Below are 21,853 nucleotides of genomic sequence, written 5' to 3' on the forward strand. Positions count from 1 at the left end.
CAGGAAATGGCAGTTGCCAAGGAGGGGTCATATCTGATTCTTCCCATTTCTTAGGACAATCAGGCTCAGCCTCCTGGGTCTGGGGAAACAGGTGTGCTGAGCCCCCACATGGCGGTGGGAGGGGCCCTGGGCACCACAGCTGGAAGCTGCCTTCTTGCACTTTTCCCGGTTAGACCTGGTGGAAGGGAGAGTTCAGAACTGGGGGAATCCAGAGAGGGGAGATTGGGCATCTGGAGAATGGAGAAGAAAACACATGAGACTCATAAGGAGGAGTTAGCGGTGGGGCAGAGAGCGATTTATTGGGGTCTTCTGAAGAGGACTGCGGATCACTGGGCTCTGGGATCACTCCTCAGGGGCCATCTGAGGAGTGGCAGCATGTTCCCATGTGACAGTGGCCTGGTCAGAGAGAGGACAGGAGCTGCTTAGTGTCGAAGTCCCCCAAGGCTCTCCTCTCCCTGGTCTCTGTCCCCCCTTCTCCCACTCTGTTACTACCCCTCCCATCTTGTCCACTATTGCCCCTGGCTCCATTACTCACATTTTCCCTGGTAATAAAGGGTGCTGCCCACGGCCACAGAAAGAAAGCTGATGGCATAGAATCCAGCCCGAAGGAGGAGGACTGGACCAGCCCCTAGCTGAGGATGTTCTGCACGGGGCAATGGAGAAGAGGTTGGGGAAGAAGTGCACACAGGCTTCTTCTGTGTGCACTTCTTCCTAGGAGGATAGGGACCCCAGGGGAAGATCCCTGACTCCCAAGGACATTGCCTCTTGGGGCCTCCAGCCAGGAAGAGACGCCACCTCCCAGCATCTCACCTTTCTCCACCACCAGCCGAGTCCCATTCCCTGTCCCGACACCCAGGCCCAGCACCTCCACCCTGCACAAGTAGATGCCGGCGTCATGGCCTCGCACGTCCCAGATGTGCAGCTCAGCCTGGTGGTCATGGAGGAAACGGGAAGAAGCAAGGGGGGCCACGCGGCCCCTGAACTCTGGGGTTCCATTCCTCACCTCCTTCCCTGAAACCACCTCATCTCGGAACCACATGACGGAGCCAATGGCCAGTTTCCCTCTGCTGGCATTGAAGGAGCAGGGCAGAAAGGCAGAGGATCCTTCCAGGGTATGAATCTCAGGGGGCTGGGACACCCAGAGAGTACAGGATCCTGGAGGCAGAAGGAAGACCCAGAGAAACGCTCCCGAGTTACTCCAAAGAGAAAAGACAGGTGAGCTTATAGTAGAACATCCCAGCTGTCTCAGGTATAGGGTTCATGGAATAGACACTTTGGGTGCCTCATGAAACCCTTTCGTCTTAACCAATCTGATTTCTTTCTTTTTTTTTTTTTTTTTTTTGAGTTGAAGTCTTGCTCTGTGGCCCAGGCTGGAGTACAGTGGTGAGATCTCCGCTCACTGCAACCTCTGCCTCCCAGCTAAGAGTGATTCTCCTGCCTCGGCCTTCCAAGTAGCTGGGATTACAGGCGTGTACCGCCACACCTGGCTAATTTTTGTATTTTTAGTAGAGATGGGGTTTCACCAGGTTGGTCAGGCTGGTTTCTAACTCCTGACCTTGTGATCTGCCTGCCTCAGCCTCCCAAAGTGCTGGGATTACAGATGTGAGCCACAGCACCTGGCCCAACCAATCTGATTTTTCTTTTTTCTTTTCTTTTCTTTTTTTTTTTTTTTTTGAGACGGAGTTTCCTTCTTGTTACCCATGCTGGAGTGCAATGGCCCGATCTTGGCTCACCGCAACCTCCGCCTCCTGGGTTCAAGCAATTCTCCTGCCTCAGCCTCCCGAGTAGCTGGGACTACAGGCGCACGCCACCATGCCCAGCTACTTTTTGTATTTTTAGTAGAGACGGGGGTTTCACCTTGTTGACCAGGATGGTCTCCATCTCTTGACCTCGTGATCCACCAGCCTCGGCCTCCCAAAGTGCTGGGGTTATAGGCGTAAGTCACTGCGCACGGCCTCCAATCTGATTTCTTAACATTGCTTATTCAATCAATCATTTTTCCAATTCTTCCTATACCAAGTCTCACTCTCACCCTCTGCCATCATTCTCCAGCCAGTTCAGTAGTAACTTGTCCAGCTAAAATGTAAACCATCATAGAGAAATGAAGCTTATTAACGAATGCAGCTGCCTGGTTGACGAACATCACTAATTATATTATTCCAGGTATTTTAGTACTAATGGCATTGCATAGTAAGCCATCCTTGTTCTTTTTCTCTTTTCTTTTCTTTCTTTTTTTTTTTTTTCAAGGCAAAGTCTTAATCTGTTGCCCTCAGACTGGAGTGCGATGGCACGATCTTGGCTCACTACAACCTCCGCCTCCTGGATTCAAGTGATTCTCCTGCCTCCGCCTCCTGAGTAGCTAGGATTACAGGCATGGGCCACCATGCCCAGCTAATTTTTGTATTTTTAGTAGAGACGGAGTTTCACCATGTTGGTCAGGCTGGTCTCAAACTCCTGACCTCAAGTGATCCTCCTCCCTCAGCCTCCCAAAGTGCTGGGATTACAGGCGTGAGCCACTGCGCCCAGCCACTCTGTTTTTTGTTAAAAAGCGTTAACTAGGCCGGGCACGGTGGCTCAAGCCTGTAATCCCAGCACTTTGGGAGGCCGAGGCGGGTGGATCACAAGGTCAAGAGATCGAGACCATCCTGGTCAACATGGTGAAACCCCGTCTCTACTAAAAATACAAAAAATTAACTGGGCACAGTGGCGCATGCCCGTAATCCCAGCTACTCAGGAGGCTGAGGCAGGAGAATTGCCTGAACCCAGGAGGCAGAGGTTGCAGTGAGCCGAGATTGCGCCATTGCACTCCAGCCTGGGTAACAAGAGCGAAACTCCGTCTCAAAAAAAAAAAAAAAAAAAAGCGTTAACTAGCTAGGCGCAGTGGCTCACGCCTGTAATCCCAGCACTTTGGGAGGCCGAGGGAGGCAGATCATGAGGTCAGGAGTTCAAGACCTGCCTGGTCAACATGGTGAAACCCTGTCTCTACTAAAAATACAAAAAAATTAGCTAGGTGTGGTGGCAGGCACCTGTAATCCCAGCTACTTGGGAGGCTGAGGCAGGAGAATCGGTTGGACCCCGGAGGTGGAGGTTGCAGTGAGCCAAGATTGAGTCACTGCACTCCAGCCTGGGTGACAGAGCAAGACTCCGTCTCAAATTAAAAAAAAAAAAAAAAGAACATTAACTAATTAAGTCTCCAGGTGAAGATATGACCTTAATTGGTTGAGATTCCTATTTAACTCATCCATATTGATGAATTAAACCAATATTAAAATCTCTCATTAAATTACCTACTTAGGGAAATTTACCAGTCATTCTATTTCAGTGGTTCTCAAACTTAAGTGTGTATGGAAATTACCTGAAGCATTTGCTAAAAAACAGATTCCTGGGCCCACCCCTAGAGTTTTCAATTCAGTAGGTCTGGAGTGGGGCCTGAGAATTTGTCCCAGGTTCCCAGGAAACCACATTTTGAGAACTCCTGCATTTTGTCAATGAATATGCCTGTTGGTTAACGTCTCTCAGTTCATTAAAAACAGTTTTAGCCGGGCATGGTGGCTCATGCTTGTAATCCCAGCATTTTGGGAAGCCAAGGAGAGTGGATCACCTAAGGTCAGGAGTTTGAGACCAACCTGATCAACATGGTGAAACCTCGTCTCTACTAAAAATACAAAAGTTAGTCAGCAGTAGTGACATGAACCTATAATCCCAGCGACTTGGGAGGCTGAGGCAGGAGAATCACTTGTACCCAGGAGGTGGAGGCTACAGTGAGCCAAAATAGCGCCACTACACTCCAGCCTAGGCAGTAAGAAGGAGGCTGTTTCAAAAAAAAAAAAAACAGTTTCACCAGGTGGGGCACAGTGGCTCATGCCTGTAATCCCAACACTTTGGGAGGCCAAGGCAAACGGATCACTTGAGATAAGGAGTTTGAAACCAGCCTGGCCAACATAGCAAAACCCCATCTCTACTGAAAATATAAAAATGACTGGGACCTATAATCCTAGCACTTTGGGAGGCCAAGACAGGCAGATCACCTGAGGTCAGGAGTTCGAGACCAGCCTGGCCAATGTAGGGAAACCCTGTCTCTACTAAAAATGCAAAAATTAGCTGGGTGTGGTGACACGTGCCTGTAATTCCATCTACTCGGGAGGCTAAAGCAGGAGAATTGCTTGAACCCGGGAGGCAAAGGTTGCAGTGAGCCAAGATCATGCCACTGCACTCCAGCCTAGGCAATAGAGCAAGACTGTCTCAAAAAAAAAAACAAACAACAAAAACAACTAGCCAGGTGTGGTGGGGTGTGCCTGTTGTCCCAGCTACTCTAGAGGCTGAGGCAGGAGAATCGCTTGAACACGGGAGGTTGAAGTGAGCCAAGATTGCACCACTGCACGCCAGCCTGGGCAGCAAAGCAAGATTCCATCTCAAAAACAAAAAACAAAAAACCAGTTTCACCAAGAAATTTATCATAGATTTACTGGGAGCTCTCAAACTCCTAATTATATGTCTAGACCCTAGCTAAAAAGCCTCACAGTGGGTGACACAGAGAGTCTGTGAATTAGGGAATCCACCGAGTGTCTTTGGAGAGGCCCCACTCCTCCCTCAGAACTGGGTGTTTCAGCCACCCCCAGGCTTGCTCCCTATAGCATCTAGTCCAACCTTCTGGATCTTCCTCCTCCCACCCACACTCCTTGGAGTCCTGAGCACACGCCCTGTCACCTGGATGGACCATGATCAAGATGAGCAACAGCATCCAGGCCATGTCGGAAGATGTCCCAGTTGGCGAAGGGGATCTGAGCAGTGAGGTCTGGGTGGAGGAGGGAGGACTCACTACTTGTAGCCAGGCCTTTGGTCCCCAGATGGGGACGGGGAGCTTCCTATGACACACAGGACTCACATATCACTTGGGAACGATCACAACTGCCAGGGACCTCAAGCATCAAATGCATGCCTCCCTGAGGAGAGAGGACGATGCTGGTGGTGATGTCTGTCTCTAGGAGGGCAAGAGGCCAGCTTGTGGCAGCCTACCTAAATGTGTGAGGGGGAGGGTGGGGCTTAGATGGCTGCTAACCCGAGGGTGAGTGGGCGGTTGGGTGGGTGAGACCAGGATGTGGGTTCCCCCACCTTCCGAGGTTCGAGAAGACCAGCTTTTACCCAGAATAAGCCTCCAGGAGCACTTCTCAGCCTAGAAGCTAACCTACTTCCTCTCCCCACTGCTCACCAGTGCCCAGACCCATCCCACCCATTCCCTTCCTGGAGTCTGGCCTCACTGAACCCCACAGCTGCTCCAGGATTTCTATGAGGGATTAAGAGAAGCAAGCCAATTGGTGAAGCTATATTTTATTTACACAGCAATCACGGTGTGTGTGTGTGTGTCTTTTTCTTTGGTTGGTTGAGTGTTTTGTTTTTTTTTTTTTGAGATGGAGTCTTACTCTGTAGCCCAGGCTGGAGTGCAGTGGAGTGATCTTGGCTCACTGCAACCTCTGCCTCACAGGTTCAAGCAGTTCTCCTGCCTCAGCCTTCCAAATAGCTGGGATTACAGGCACACACCATCACACCCGGCTAATTTTTGTTGAGATGGGGTATTACCATGTTGGCCAGGCTGGTCTCAAAATCCTGATCTCAAGTGATCAGCCAACCTCGCCCTCCCAAAGTGCTGGGATTGCTGTTTTGGTTTTTTGAGATAGGGTCTGTCTCCGTCTTGGCTCAGCCAGAGTTCAGTGGCACCATCATGGCTCATGGCAGCCTCAACCTCCCGGTCTCAATCGATCCTCCCAATTCAGTCTTCTGAGTAGCTGGGACTACAGGCACACACCACCACACCAGGCTAATTTTTGTACTTATTGTAGAGATGGGGTCTCCCTATGTTGCCCAGGCTGGTATCCAACTCCTGAGCTCAAACAATTCACCCCTCAGCCTCCCACAGTGGGTCACCCATGCCCGGCCTCAACCACCGTCTTTTCCTTTGATGGTGTTGACTTAGGTGATTTAGCAGACGAGTGAGTGCAGCTGATGGAAGGGTTTGGATTCATTTATATTTGTATCTCAATTAAGGGAATACACCCCTAGCAGAGGTCAGCTTTTTTTTTTTTGAGACAGTTTCGCTCTTTCGCCCAGGCTGGAGTGCAGTGGTTTTGATCTCAGCTCACTACAACCTCTACCTTCCGGTTGCAAGCAATTCTCCTGCCTCAGCCTCCCGCTTAGCTGGAATTACAGGCACCCACCACCACACCCGGCTAATTTTTGTATTTTTAGTACAGATGGGGGTTTCACCATGTTGGCCAGGCTGGTATCGAACTCCTGACCTTGTGATCCACCTGCCTCGGCCTCCCAAAGTGCTGGGATTACAGGTATGAGCCACCGCACCCAGCCCATAGTCAACTTTATCTAGTGCCTTCTACAGGGACTTATTCCCCACTGGGAAATCCACCATTTAACTAGCATTTATTGAGAACCTGCAAACTGCATATTGTTTTAATACGCATAAAATTTATTTTTACACACACACATGCATTACAGGTAACTCCAAGGTTATACAGGCATACCTCAGAGATATTTTGTGTTTACTTCCAAACTACCATAATAAATGGAGTATCACAACAAAGCAAGTCACAGATTTTTTTGGTTTCCCAGTACATATAAAAGTTATGTTTCATTATACTGTAGTCTATTAGACGTACAATAGCATTATGTTTGAAAAAAGTCTACGTACCTAACTTTCAAAATATTTTATTGCTAAATAACATTAAGGATAATCTGACCTTTCAGCAAGTAAGAATCTTTTTGCTGGTGTAGGTTCTTTGCTGGTGCCTTGATGCTGATTTGATGACTGCTGATGGATTAGTGTGGCAGTTGCTGAAGGCTGGGGTGGCTGTGGCAATTTCTTTTTCTTTCTTTCTTTTTTTTTTTTTTTTTTGAGACAGAGTTTTTGCTCTTGTTACCCAGGCTGGAGTGCAATGGCTTGATCTCGGCTCACCGCAACCTCCGCCTCCTGGGTTCAAGCAATTTTCCTGCATCAGCCTCCTGAGTAGCTGGGATTACAGGCACGTGCCACCATGCCCAGCTAATTTTTGTATTTTTAGTAGAGATGGGGTTTCATCATGTTGACCAGAATGGTCTCGATCTCTTGACCTCGTGATCCACCCGCCTCGGCTTCCCAAAGTGCTGGGATTATAGGCGTGAGCCACCGCGCCCGGCCAGGCACTTTCTTAAAAGAAGACAGTGGTGAAGTTCATTGCATCGATTTACTCTCACAGATTTCTCAGTGGCACATGATGCTGTATGATAGCCTTTTACTCACAGTAGAACTTCTTTCAAAACCTGCCACTAGGCCGGGGTGGTGGCTCACACCTGTAATCTAAGCACTTTGGGAGGCTGAGGCGGGCGGATCACCTGAGGTCAAGACCAGCCTGACCAACATGGTAAAACTCCGTCTCTACTAAAAATACAAAATTAGCCGAGTGTTGTTTTGTTTTGTTTGAGACAGAGTCTCGCTCTGCCGCCCAGGATGGAGTGCAGTGGTGTGTTCTTGGCTCTGCAACCTCTGCCTCCCAGGTTCGAGCAATTCTCCTACCTCAGCCTCCCAAGTAGCTGGGATTACAGGTGCGTACCACCACGCCTGGCTAATTTTCGTATTTTTAGTAGAGACAGGGTTTCAACATATTGGTCAGGCTGGTCTTGAACTCCTGACCTCATGATCTGCCAGCCTCAGCCTCCCAAAGTGCTGGGACTACAGGCGTGAGCCACTGAACCTGGCTATCTGTTCAAGTTTAATAAGATTGTAGCAATTCAGTCACATTTTCAGGCTCCAGTTTTTTTTTTCCAGACGGAGTCTCACTCTGTCGCCCAAGTTGGAGTGCAGTGGCATGATCTCAGCTCACTGCAACCTCTGCCTCCCGGATTGACACAATTCTTCTGCCTCAGTCTCCTGAGTAGCTGGTACTATAGGCGTGCACCACCACGCTATTTTTGTTTTTTTTAGTAAAAACGGGACAGGATGGTCTCAAACTCCTGACCTTGTGATCCACCCACTTTGGTCTCCCAAAGTGCTGGATTATAAACATGAGCTACCACGCCCAGCCCAGGCTCCACTTCTAATTCTAGTTCTGTTACTATTTCTATCACATCTGCAGTTACTTCCTCCAAAGAAGTCTTGAATCCTTCAAAGTGATCTATGAGGGTGAGAATCAACTTCCAAAACTCCTATAAATGTTAATATTTCTACCTCCCATGAGTCATGAGTCATGAATTTTTTTGTTTGAACAGAGTCTCCCTTTGTCACCTAGGCTGGAATGTGGTGGCCTGATCTTGGCTCACTACAACCTCCACTTCTCAGGCTCAAGCAATTCTTCTGCCTCAGCCTCCCAAGCAGCTGGGACTACAAGTACACGCCACCAAACCTGGCTAAATTTTTTTTGTATTTTTAGTAGAGACAGGGTTTCACCATGTTGGCCAGGTTGGTCTTGAACTCCTCACCTCAAGTGATCCCCTGCCCTGGCCTCCCAAAGTGCTGGGATTACAGGCATGGCCCCAATGCCCAGCATGAATGTTCTTAATGGCATTTAGAATGGTAAATCTCTTCCAGAGGCTTTCAATTTACATTGCCCAGATCCATCAAAGGATTCACTATCTATGGAAGATACAACCTTATAAAATGTATTTCTTAAATAATAATACTTGAAAGTCTAAATTACTCCTTAAACCATGGGCTACAGGCTGGATGTTATGTTAGCAGGCATGAAAACAACATACATCTCTTTGGACATCTTCATCAGAGCTAGAGCTCTTGGGTAACCATGTACATTGTCAATGAGCAGTAATCATTTTAAAGAAATTTTATTTTTCAGAGCAGTAGGCCTCAACAGTAGGCTTAAAATATTCAAAAAACTGGCTAGGCACAATGGCTCACACTTGTAATCCCAGCACTTTGGGAGGCCAAGGCTAGAGAATTGCTTGAGGCCAGGAGTTTGAGACCAGCCTGGACAACATGACAAGACCCTGTCTCTACAAAAAAATTTAAAATTAGCCGGACATGGTGGCACGTGCCAATAATACCAGCTACTCAGAAGTTGAGACTGGAGAATTCCTCGAGCCCAGGAGTTCAAGAATGCAGTGGGCTATGATTTTGCCACTGCATTCCAGCCTGAGCAATGGAGTAAGACCTTGTCTCTAAATAAAATAAAATTTAAGTTGGGAATAGTAGTAAGAGAAGCTTTTAAAAAAAAAAAAAAAGAGCAAATTTGGGCTAGGTATGATGGGTCACACCTGTAATCCCAGCACTTTGGGAGGTGGAGGTGGATGGATCATCTGAGGTCAGGAGTTCAAGACCAGCCTGACCAACATGGAGAAACCCCGTCTCTACTAAAAATACAAAATTAGCCAGGCATGGTAGTGCATACCTGTAATCCGAGCTACTTGGGAGGCTGAGGTAGGAGAATCACTTAAACCCAGGAGGCGGTGGTTGCAGTGAGCCAAGATGGCGCCGTTGCACTCCAGCCTAGACAACAAGAATGAAATTCTGTCTCCAAAAAAAAAAAAAAAATGGTTGGAGACCAGCCTAGGCAACATGATGAAACCCCATCCCTACAAAAAAATACAAAAATTAGCTGAGCATAATTGCTCATGTCTGTGGTCCCAGCTACTCAGGAGGGTGACTTAGGAGGAGGATCACTTGAGTCTGGAAGGCAGAGGTTGCAGTGGACTGAAATCATGCTGCTGTACTACAGCTTGGGCAACAGATTGAGAGTGTGTCTCAGAAAAAAATAAAAGAAAAGAATGTTTTGTTCCTTTGTTTGTTTGAGATGGAGTCTCGCTCTGGTGCCAGGCTGGAGTGCAGTGGTGCCATCTCGGCTCACTGCAACCTCCGCCTCTTGGGTTCAAGTGATTCTTCTACCTCAGCCTCCAGAGTAGTGCATCTGGAACTACAGATGCATGCCACCACACCCAGATAATTTTTGTATTTTTAATAGAGACAGGGTTTCATCATGTTGGCCAGGATGGCCCCGATCTCTTGACTTGTGATCCGCCCACCTCAGCCTCCCAAAGTGCTGGAATTACAGGCATGAGCCACCAGGCCTGGTCTGAAACGAAAACCTAAAATCAGTAAACCATGTTGTAAACAAATGCATAGCATTTAGGCTTTTTTATTTTATCTTATTTTTTTGAGATGGAATCTTGTTCTGTCGCCCAGGCTGGAGTACAGTGGTGTGACCTCAGCTTACTGCAACTTCCTCCGCCCCTTGGGTTCAAGCAATTCTCCTGCCTCAGCCTCCCTAGTATCTGGGATTACAGGTGCCTGCCACTATGCCCGGCTAATTTTTGTATTTTTAGTGAAGACATGGTTTCACCATGTTGGCCAGTCTGGTCTCGACCTCCTCACCTCAGGTGATCCGCCCGCCTTGGTCTCCTAAAGCACTGGGATTACAGGCCTGAGCCACCATACCCAGCCATCTAGGCTTTACTGTTCCATTTCTAGAGCATGGCAGAGTAAATTTAGCTAATTCTTGCTGAGTGCAGTGATACGTGCCTATGTCTCTGCTACTCAGAAGGCTGAGGCAGGAGGATCACTTGAGGACAGAAGTTCAGGGCTGCAGTATACTATGATTTTGCTTGTGAAAACCATAGCACCATGATACTCCAATCTGGGCAACATAGCAAGACCCCTATCTCCTCTCTCTCTCTCTTTCTTTCTTTCTTTTGAGACAAGGTCTCACTCTGTTGCATAGGCTAGAATGCAGTGGCACAATCACAGCTCACTGAAGCCTCAATCTCCTAGGCTCAAACCATCTTCCCACCAGAGCCTCCTTAGTAGCTGGGACTACAGGCACCCATCACCATGCCTAGATACTTTTTGTATTTTTTGTAGAGGCGGGGTCTTACCATGTTGTCCAGGCTGGTCTCAAACTCATGATGTCCAGGCTGATTTGCCCACTTAACTTCTCAAAGTGCTGGGATTACAGGAGTGAGCCATCTCAGCCTCAGCTCTTAAAAAAAAAAAAAAAAATTCTTAAGGGATCTAGGATTTTCAGAATGGTAAATGAGCACTGACTTCAATTGAAAGTCACCATCTGCAACTGGCCCCTAACAAGAGAGTCAGCCTGTCCTTCAAAGGTTTGAAACCAGGCATTGATCTCTCTCTCTCTCTCTTTTTTTTTTTTGAGATAGAGTCATGCTCTATTGCCCAGGCCAGAGTGCAATGGTGCAAACTTGGCTCACTGCAACTTCTGCCTCCAGGGTTCAAGTGATCCTCATGCCTCAGCCTCTAGAGTAGCTGGGCCAGGCGCGGTGGCTCACGCCTGTAATCCCAGCACTTTGGGAGGCCGAGGCAGGTGGATCACAAGGTCAACAGATCGAGACCATCCTGGTCAACATGGTGAAACCCCGTCTCTACTAAAAATACAAAAAATTAGCTGGGCATGGTGGTGCGTGCCTGTAATCCCAGCTACTCAGGAGGCTGAGGCGGGAGAATTGCCTGAACCCAGGAGGCGGAGGTTGCGGTGAGCCGAGATCGCGCCATTGCACTCCAGCCTGGGTAACAAGAGCGAAACTCCGTCTCAAAAAAAAAAAAAAAAAAAAATAGAGTAGCTGGAGCTGGGACTACAAGCATGTGCCACCACACCTGGCTAATTTTGGGTGTTTTGTTGCTGTTGTTTTTTGAGACGGAGTCTTGCTTTGTCACCCAGGCTGGAGTGCAGTGGTGTGATCTCAGCTCCCTGCAACCTCTGTCTCCTAGGTTCAAGCAATTCTCCTGTCCCAGCCTCCCAAGTAGCTGAGATTACAGGTGCACATGACCATGCCCTGCTAATTTTTCTGTTTTTAGTACAGACGAGGTTTCACCATGCTGGCCAAGCTGGTCTCGAACTCCTGACCTTGTGATCCACCTGCCTCAGCCTCCCAAAGTGCTGGGAATACAGGCGTGAGCAACTGCGCCCACTGTAACTGGTGGGTGCCTGTAGTCCCAGCTACTCAGGAGGCTGAGGCAAGAGAATCACTCGAACCCAAGATCGCACCACCGCACTCCAGCCTGGGTGACAGAGCAAGACTCCATTTCAAAAAAAAAATTACAATAGGAACATCAAAGATCACTGATGATAGGGCACAGTGGCTCACACCTGTCATCCCAGCACTTTGGGAGGCTGAAGTAAGGGGATCATTAGAGGTCATAAGTTTGAGACCAGCCTTGGCAACAAAGCGAGACTGTGTCTCTACAAAAAACTTTTCAAAAGTTAACCAGGTGTGCTGGCGGGTGCCAGTAAGTCTTAGCTATTTGGGAGGCTGAAGCAGAAGGATCACTTGAGCCCAGAAGTTTGAGGCTGCAGTGAGCTACGATCTTGCCACTGCACTCCAGCCTGAATGACAGAGTGAGACCCTGTCTCAAAAAAAAAAAATTGCTAATCACAGATCATAACAGATAAAATAATCATGAAAAATTTGAAATATTGCAACAATTAACCAAAATGTGCCACAGAGACACAAAGTGAGCACAGGCTATTGGAAAAGTGGCACCAATAGATTTGCTCAACACAGGATTGCCACAAACTTCAATATATAAAAAAATGCATAACCGGACAAGGTGGCTCACGCCTGTAATCCCAGCACTTTGAGAGACCAAGGCATATGGATCATGAGGTCAGGAGTTCAAGACCAGCCTGGCCAACATGATATCACCCCATCTGTACTAAAAATATAAAAATTAGCCAGATGTGGTGGCATGCACCTGTAATCCCAGCTACTTGGGAAGCTGAGACAGGAGAATTGCTTGAACTCGGGAGGCTGAGGTTGCAGTGAGCGAGATGGTGCCACTGCACTCCAGCCTGGGCAACAGAGCAAAACTCCGTCTCAAAAAGAAAAAAAAAAAAACAGCATATCTGCAAAACATAAAAAACAAGGTAGACCTCTACAAGGATTAGGGATTAGTACAATAGTACGCCAGACACTCTTGTATGTGTATCACACAGCTACAGGAGCTAGTACACAGAAGGGAAGGATGACATGTGATATGCCATGTGTCCACCCCTTACCACACGCCCCCTTCTGGCTCCTTTTACTATTATATATTTTCTTGTTTTTTGTTTTGTTACTATTATACCGTTTAGAGACAAGGATCTCACTCTGTCACCCAGGCTGGAGTACAGTGGTATGAACATTGCTCACTGCAACCTCAATGTCCTGGACTCCAGCAGTCCTCCTGCCTCAGCCTCCCAAGTAGTTTGGAATACTGGTATGTGCCACCACAACTGACTTATTTTTATTTAGTTTTGAAAGAGCCAGGCACAGTGGCTTATGCCTGTAATCCCAGCACTTTGGAACGCCAAGGTGAGCGAATCATGAGGTCAGGAGTTCAAGATCACCCTGGCCAACATGATGAGCCCCTGTCTCTACTAAAAATATAAAAAATTTAGCTGGGCGTAGTGGTGGGAAAGACAGCATCTTGCTATGTTGTCCTGGTCTGGATCCTTTTATATTAATACATGTTGTTGTTGTTTGGAGACAGAGTCTTGCTCAGTTGCCCAGACTGAAGTACAGTGGCGCAATCTCGGCTCACAGCAACCTCCACCTCCCAGGCTAAAGTGATTTGCCTGCCTCAGCCTCCTGAGTATCTGGGTTCACAGGCATGTGCCACCTCACTTGGCTAATTTTTTTTTTTTTTTTGAGACGGAGTTTCGGTCTTGTTACCCAGGCTGGAGTGCAATGGCGCGATCTCGGCTCACCGCAACCTCCGCCTCCTGGCTTCAGGCAATTCTCCTTCCTCAGCCTCCTGAGTAGCTGGGATTACAGGCACGCGCCACCATGTCCAGCTAATTTTTTGTATTTTTAGTAGAGATGGGGTTTCACCATGTTGACCAGGATGGTCTCGATCTCTTGACCTTGTGATCCACCTGCCTCGGCCTCCCAAAGTGCTGGGATTACAGGCTTGAGCCACTGCACCCGGCCTCACTTGGCTAATTTTTGCATTTTTGGTACTGATGGGGTTTTGTAATGTTGCTCAGGCTGGTCTCAAACGCCTGGCCTTAAGTGATATATCCGCCTTGGCCTCCCAAAGTCCTGGGATTACAGGTGTGAGCCTCCATGCCCGGCCTAATACATGTTTTTTCCCTTGTGTCTGTGTTTCTAGCTCTGTGGCACAGTACTTTTGTAGACTGTCCAGTTCTCACACATCACTGAAGTAATTCAGAGCTATCTTTTGGAGAAGAAGCAGTCATCTCATGGTTAAGAATGCTGATTTGGAATGAGTCTGGGTTCAAATGCCAGCTCTCCCACGATCCCCACAATCATGTTATACAATCTTTTTTTTTTTTGAGATGGAGTCTTACTCCATTGCCAGGATGGAGTAAAGTGGCACGATCTCAGCTCACTGCAAACTCCACCTCCCAGGTTTAAGTGATTCTCCTGCCTCAGCCTCCTGAGTAGCTGGGATTACAGGCACGTACCACCATGCCTGGCTAATTTTTGTCTTTTTAGTAGAGACGGGGTTTCACCATGTTGGCCAGGATGGTCTCTATCTCTTGACCTCATGATCTGCCCACTTCGGCTTCCCAAAGTGCTTGGATTACAGGCGTGAGCCACCGCACCTGGCCTTTTTTTTTTTTTTTTGGCAGAGTCTCACTCTGTGAACCAGGCTGTGGTGTGATCATAGCTTCCTGCAGCCTTGAACTCCTGAGCTCAGGTGAAACTCCCACCTCAGCCTCCAGAGTATCTTGGACTACAGACACACATCATCACATTTGCCTCATTTATTTTTTGTACAGATAGGGTCTCACTGTGTTGCCCAGGCTGATCTCAAACTCCTGGTCTAAAGCAATCCTCCCACTTCGGCCTCCCAAAGTGCTGGGATTACAAGTGTGAGCCACTGTGCCCAGTTTAATCTTGAACAAATTATTTGACCTCTCTAAGCTACCGGGGCAACCACCATTTGGGAAGGACCAACTCAGCCATTCCCCAGCAGTGAAGTGGCCGCCTCCCCAGGGCTAAGTAGAGGATGTGGGATGGAAGTGCCATGGCAAGGCCAGGGCTGCCCCCTGGTGGTCACAGAGCATGGGAAGCCCAAGCTACCATTGGTGGCTTTTCTCAACTGGGCCTTAATTCCAGCTTCAGTCTGATGTCCTACCTTGTCTCCGTCTATCAACATCCCAATCACACGCCAAAGCGACAATATGGAGAAAACTGTCTCTACTATCTCAACTGTGAGAAGCCCATGGTTTGGGGAGGGAGAAGAGGTCACCACCAGAGGGGACATGGAATAAGTAACTGGCCTAAAGATAAAACTCCACTTTTCTGGCAGGGATTATAGCTCATGCCTATAATCCTAGCACTTCGGGTGGCTGAGGTGGGTGGATCACCTGAGGTCAGGAGATCGAGACCAGCCTGGACAACATGGTAAAACCTCATCTCTACTAAAAATACAAAATTTAGTCGGGCGTGGTGGTACATGCTTGTAATCCTAGCTACTCGGGTGGCTGAGGCACAAGAATTACTTGAACCTAGGAGGCCAAGGTTGCAGTGAGCCGAGATTGCGCCATTGCACTCCAGCCTGGGCAATGAGCAAAACTCTGTCTCAAAAAAGATATTCCACTCTTCCACAATGTACACTCAGTCACATGGTTCTATTCCACGTCCCAGGGGAATCAATGTAGCTTAGAAGACAAATCAGCCTAGGTTGGAGTCCTGGTGCCACTATTTATCCATCTGTAAAGTGGGGGTACCACTTGCAAACTTCCAGACCCCATTCCCCTAGGTGTTCAGTGTGTGATTTTTGTTTGTTTGAGACGGAGTCTTGCTCTTCTTTAGGCTGGAGCACAGTGGCGCAATCTCAGCTCACTGCAGCCTCTGCCTCCCAGGTTCAAGCAATTCTCCTGCCTCAGCCTCCAGAGTAGCTGGGACTATAGCCACGCACCACCACATCCAGCTAATTTTTGTATTTTTAGTAGAGATGGGGTTTCACCATGTTAGCCAGGCTGGTCTCAATCTCTTGACTTCATGATCCTTTCTCCTCAGCCTCCCAAAGTTCTGGGATTACAGGCGTGAGCCACCGCGCCTGGCAGAGTTTGTGGTTCTCTATCCCTTCCCCAGTCCTGGGCCAGGGTGACAGTGCCATTGCTACACCTGGACTCAAGGGCATGCTGCTCTCCCAGTTCTTTTCTATATCTAAGACTTCTAAACATTTGTCATAGATTAAAATGTTTTCAATTCTAAAAACAGTGTGGGTTGTTTTTTTTTTTTTTTTCAGTCAATCTAGAATAAATCGTGGTATGCATGTGCATTCAAGAACCCCTTTTAATAATTCTGAGAACATCTAGGGAAGGCTAACCTGCAAGACAGGAACTGCTGTGCTAATTATCACAGTGGGCACAAGGATAGAACTTTTTTTTTTTTTTTTTTGAGACAAAGTCTCATCCTGTCGCCAGGCTGGAGTGCAGTGGCTCAATCTTGGCTCACTGCAACCTCCACCTCCCAGGTTCAAGCGATTCTCTTGCCTCAGCCTCTAGAGTAGCTGGGACTACAGGTGTGTGCCACCACACCCAAGTAATGTTGTATTTTTAGTAGAGACAGGGTTTCACCATGTTGGCCAGGATGGTCTCGATCTCCTGACCTTGATCTCCCAAAGTGGTGGGATTATAGGCATGAGTCATCACACTAGGCCAAGGATGGAACTTTTCTAAAGAAACTTCCCAGGCAATCAAGAGGAAAGATAAAAAATAAAACAGTGCTGAAGTGGATGTGCAGTGGTCTAACTTTTTTTTTCTTTTTGAGACAGAGTCTTGCTCTGTTGCCCAGGCAGGAGTGCAGTGGTGTGATCTCTATTTACTGCAACCTCCGACTCCTGGGCTGAAGCAATTCTCTTGCCTTAGCCTCCCAAGTAGCTGGGATTACAGGTGCCTGACACCACACCTGGCTAACTTTTTTGTATTTTTAGTAGAGACAGGGTTTCACCATGTTGGCCAGGCTGGTTTCAAATTCCCAATCTCAAGTGATCCACCCACTTCAGCCTCCCTAAATGCTGGGATTACAGGTGTGAGCCACCGCGTCTGGCCTCTGATTTGACTTCTTTAACAACAAGCTGTGGGCTGGCTGGATGTGGTTGAGGCCAAGAAACTCCCAACTCAGAACTCAGAGCAGGAAAACAGGTGAAAACACAGAAAATTCCACAGCACAGTTGATCTCATCCTTTTTCCGCCCCTACCCCCCACCCCCACCAGAATTCCTTCTCTAAGTGTTGGCAGGGGTGAGAGACTGGGTGACTTCTCTGGCCAAATCTTTTTCCCCCCCATTTATAAGTGTTTTATATATTTCTGCTTCTGGCCAAGTCTTATCAATATTTTCCAACTAATGAATGGCTCCCAGGTAATGATACTTTCAGCTTTTGAGAATAGCTTCTCCTCTGAGGCTCATAGCATCTGAACCCATGACCTTCAATCTCTCCTTGATGTCCAGCCCACCTCACATTCATCAAGAGCCCCACCTGACTCTTCAGCTTCCTCTCTATTTCAACCTCTGCCATCTCCTTAATGGACTTAATGTCCACATAAATGACATTTTTAAACATTGAGATATAATTTCATACAATAAAATGTACAGATCTTAATGCAGTTTGATAACCTTTGACCTTTGGCCAGTATGTACACCCATGTAACCATGCTGCAATTGAGATAGAGATCATTCCCATTATCCTGGAAAATTCCTCCATGTCCCTTTTTAGTAAATCCCTTTCCCCTCCTAGATGCAACAACTGATATTTACCTCTGTGGATTTTTTTCTTGAGACAGTGTCTTGCTCTGTTGCCCAGGCTGGAGTACAGTGGTGCAATTATTGCTCACTGCTGCCTTGACCTCCTGGGCTCAAGACATCCTTCCACCTCAGCCTCCCAAGTAGCTAGGAGTACAGGCACATGCCACTGCACCCAGCTGATAAAAAAAAAAAATTGTAGAGGTCCTACTATGTTGCCTAGACTGGTTTCAAACTCCTGGGCTCAAGTGATCCTCCTGCCTTGACCTCCCTAAGTGTTGGAATTACAGGTGTGAGCCACTGTGCTCGGCCTCTGTAGATTATTTTAGTCTGTTCTCAAACATCATATCAGTGGAGTCATATGGTACATACTCTAGTATCTGGCTCCTTTCGTTCTGCTTGATGTCTGTGAGATTCACCCACACTGTCGTGTGTATCAGTGTTTCATTCCTTTTTTTTTTGCTGAGTGGTAATCCTTCATATGATGTAGCACAGCTTGTGGATCCATTCACCTGATGATGTACCATTGGGTTGTTTCTATTTTTTTGTTTTTGTTATTATGACGCAATCTACTACAAACCTTCTTCTACCCATCTCACAAATGCCGTTTCAATTCCCTAAGTGTGCAGCTTCACAGTTATTTTACCTTGTCCACTCGAGGCATCACCTTGACTCTCCATGACCTATATCTCAGATCCTGGAAGCTGCTTCACTTTGAAATCTCCCCTCCTCCTTTCCAAGGACATAAAAGCCATCAAACCTGAGTCCCCAGACTCCTATACTCTAAACAGGAGCTTTTTTTTTTTTTTTTTTTTTTTTTTTTTTGAGACGAAGTTTCGCTCTTGTTACCCAGGCTGGAGTGCAATGGCGCAATCTCGGCTCACCGCAACCTCCGCCTCCTGGGTTCAGGCAATTCTCCTGCCTCAGCCTCCTGAGTAGCTGGGATTACAGGCACACATCACCACACCTGGCTAACTTTTGTATTTTTAGTAGAGATGGGGTTTCACCATCTTGGCCAGGCTGGTCTTGAACTCCTGACCACATGATCCACCTGACTCAGACTCCCAAAGTGCTGGGATTACACCATTCTCCTGTTGGAAGATTTTTGGGTTGTTTCTCCCACTTTCATTCATTCATTCATTCATTTATTTTTGAGCCGGAGTTTTGCTCTTGTTGCCCAGGCTCTAGTGCAATGGTGCGATCTCAGCTCACAGCAACCTCCACCTCCTGGGTTCAAGCGATTCTCCTGCCTCAGTCTCCCAAGTAGCTGGGACTACAGGCATGTGCCACCACACCCAGCTAAATTTTGTATTTTTAATAGAGAATGAGGTTTCTCCATGTTGGTCAGGCTGATCTCAAACTCCCGACCTCAGGTGATCTGCCCGCCTCAGCCTCCCAAAGTGCTGGGATTACAGGCATAAGCCACCGTGCCTGGCACATATTTTTTTATATATATTTTTGAGATGAGATCTCACTATGTTGCCCAGGCTAGTGTCAAATTCCTGATTCTGGGTTTCAGGTGTTCTTCCAGCCTCAGCCTTTCACATAGCTGGGATTAGAGGCATGTGCCTGGCTTCCCACTTTCATTCAATAAATTTTGAGCAGCTACCATGGCTAACCTAGGCAATCCTGTCATAGTCACAGTTGTCACTACTGCTTATTCTCTATCAATTCCCCAATCTATATCTCTGCCTCAGGCCTCCTTCTTGATACCTAAGTCCACACTGTCTAACTGCTCTCCAAGTCGCTTCCCCTGAATACTCCACAGGCATTTCAAAGTCATCAGTGTCCACTCAGACTGGGTTAGCCTCCTGTCATCCCTGTCTCAATGAACAGAAACACATAGATAGCCCCATTCACTTAAGGCAAACACCTGGGATTCATCCTACTCTGCCTTCTCCCTTAGTTCCTCCATCCAAACGACTGCCACGCCCTGTCCATTCTGCCTCTGAAAGATCACAGGTGTCTTCCCCCACCCCCTTCATTCTACTGCTCATTAAATCCCTCATCGACTCAGGAGGAAACGAGCACAGCTGCCTCTCTGATGGGTAGTGTGGTTTCCGCACAGCATCCACTTCACCCCCTATTGCTGGGCACCAAGGTTCATTGATCTATTCAGTATCGCTCTTCACGAGTGCCTTCCATGGGCCTGACACCCTATCTCATCTCTCTTAATTGCTCTTTGCAGTATCTCTCTCATCTCTCCCACATCTCTGTCCACAACACCTTCTGTCTTACCATGTTATTCATATTACTTGTTTCTTCCCCCATGTCTCCACTCTCTACACACCCCACCCCATCTCTCTCTCACACACACACACACACACACACACACACACACACTTCTGCTTATTCACTCATTCAACAAATATTCAGTGAACACCTTCCATGTGAGATATTGTTCTCCATTTTTCTGGTTTTTTTTTTTTTTTTTTGATCACAGCTCACCATAACCTCCACCTCCCAGGTTCAAGCAATTCTTGTGCCTCAGCCTCCTGAGTAGCTGTGTCTACAGGCAGGTGCCACCACACTCAGCTAATTTTTGTATTTTTAGTAGAGGTGGGGGTTTTGCCATATTGGTCAGCCTAGTCTTGAACTCCTGGCCTCAAGTGATCCATCTGCCTCAGCCTCCCACAGTGCTGGGATTACAGGTGTGAGCCTGTAATCCTGGTCTGCCTCTCCATCTTTTTCCCTCTCTTTCTCTGTCTCTCTTTGCATCGCTTTCTGCCTCCCACATTTTCCCTTCCCATCCCTCCGCATCTCCATACCTCCTTCTTTCACTCCATTTCTCTTCCTTCCCCATTTTCCTCTGAGTGGGAGAATGAAGGCAGGCTAATGACCACTCACCTCTTCCCTCTAGGGGCCACAGTTGAGGCCTGCCTCAGTGCTGCCAGGCTGGCTGACACTATTCTTGTTTGCCCTTAGAGTCTTTACACAGGATGCTTAAAAAAAAAAGGGTTAATTTGTGCAGCAGCGACAGAAAATAAAAGTAACCTACAATATTAGAGGAAGATTCACATCTCTCAGAAACTATATATTAAGCAGACCAAAAAATTATTAAAGACATCTGGCACGGTGGCTCAAACCTGTAATCCCAGCACTTTGGGAGGCTGAGGCGGGCGGATTTTCAATTCACCCGGCCCTGATTTTCAATTCATAACGAAAATCTGAGGTCAGGCACAATGGCTTACACCTGTAATCCCAGCACTTTGGGAGGCCGAGGCGGGTGGATCACTTGAAGCCAGGAGTTCAAGACCAGCTTGGCCAATATGGCAAAAACCCCATCTCTACTACAAACACAAAAATTAGCTGGGCTTGGTGGTGCGTGCTTGGGAGGCTGAGGCAGGACAATCGCTTGAACCCAGGAGGCAGAGGTTGCAGTGAGCAGAGATCGTGCCACTGCACTCCAGCCTGGATGACAGAGTGAAACTTCATCTGAAAAAAAAAAGAAAGAAGGAAAGAAAAAGAAAAAACAGTTTGGGCTACAGTTTTCATCTGCTTTTGACAACTGGCAATATATTTCTGACATATCATTTGTTGGTAAATTGTTGCTCTTTTTTACCTTTATTTTCTGTAGAAATGGGAGTCTTGCTCTATTGCTCAGGCTGGTCATGAACTCCTGGCCTCAAATGATCCTCCTACCTCAGCCTCCCAAAGTGCTGGGACTACAGGCATGACCACTGTTCCCGGTCCCTTTGGGCAGTTTCTAAAACATTCTCCCTTCAGCTTTCCCAGTAGTACTTGCCTCTGCTTGGTCAGCTTGTTCACAGCTTTTCCTTCTCAGAGTGATGCCTTTCCTCCCAGGAAAGAATATTTTCTGTTGATGTGCGGTCCCTAGGACACCTCCTCCCTCCCCGCTGTTCCTTGAGGTACCACTGGGGACTATCTGCTCTTCTTGGAATTTGGTCACACATGCACATAATTGGGAGTTTGTAGGTTTTCTGTCTCCTAGTTTTACAGAAAATGTAGTGTGTGCATGTGTATTTCCACTCTCTTTACTGCACTCTGGTTTCCAGGAGACAAGAGAGGAGATTTAGAAAGAAGCTGCTGCCACATTGCTCACAAAGGTCTACAGCGAGAATTTTTAAAAAGAATGATGACCAGCCTGGAGCAGTAGCTCATGCCTGTAATCCCAGCACTTTGG

At 47.5% G+C, this 21,853-nt stretch overlaps 1 protein-coding gene and 1 long non-coding RNA gene across 2 annotated transcripts in view; both read right to left on the reverse strand.

Moving 5' to 3' along the window:
- Positions 1-273: 273 nt before the first annotated feature.
- On the reverse strand, positions 274-4,991 carry NCR3 (natural cytotoxicity triggering receptor 3). The gene is made up of 4 exons (XM_035295241.3): positions 4,708-4,991; positions 811-1,155; positions 536-643; positions 274-396 (listed from the first exon to the last, which is right to left on the reverse strand). The coding sequence occupies exons 1-4, from the start codon at positions 4,748-4,750 to the stop codon at positions 350-352; spliced, it is 543 nt and encodes a 180-aa protein (XP_035151132.1). The 5' UTR covers positions 4,751-4,991; the 3' UTR covers positions 274-349.
- Positions 4,992-6,457: 1,466 nt separating this feature from the next.
- The window catches only part of LOC128931727 (uncharacterized), a 36,788-nt gene continuing 21,392 nt past the window's right edge, over positions 6,458-21,853 (reverse strand). Inside the window, exons 2-3 of the long non-coding RNA XR_013534018.1 lie at positions 10,867-10,970; positions 6,458-7,195 (exon numbers count right to left, since the gene is read on the reverse strand). This is a non-coding gene — a long non-coding RNA (uncharacterized LOC128931727). The remainder of the gene's footprint in view (positions 7,196-10,866; positions 10,971-21,853) is intronic.

The sequence above is a fragment of the Callithrix jacchus genome, chromosome 4 (genome assembly GCF_049354715.1).
Source record: "Callithrix jacchus isolate 240 chromosome 4, calJac240_pri, whole genome shotgun sequence".
Taxonomy (NCBI): domain Eukaryota; kingdom Metazoa; phylum Chordata; class Mammalia; order Primates; family Cebidae; genus Callithrix; species Callithrix jacchus.

What these genes read in the sequence shown, in the direction of transcription:
- NCR3 (XM_035295241.3), bottom strand. Translation starts at nt 4,750, where the DNA reads ATGGCCTGGATGCTGTTGCTCATCTTGATCATGGTCCATCCAG. An exon ending in CTTGATCATGGTCCATCCAG is followed by an intron (nt 1,156 to 4,707) that starts GTGACAGGGCGT and finishes TTCTGCCTCCAG; the next exon opens with GATCCTGTACTCTCTGGGTG. An exon ending in CCTTTATTACCAGGGAAAAT is followed by an intron (nt 397 to 535) that starts GTGAGTAATGGA and finishes CTCTCTGACCAG; the next exon opens with GCCACTGTCACATGGGAACA.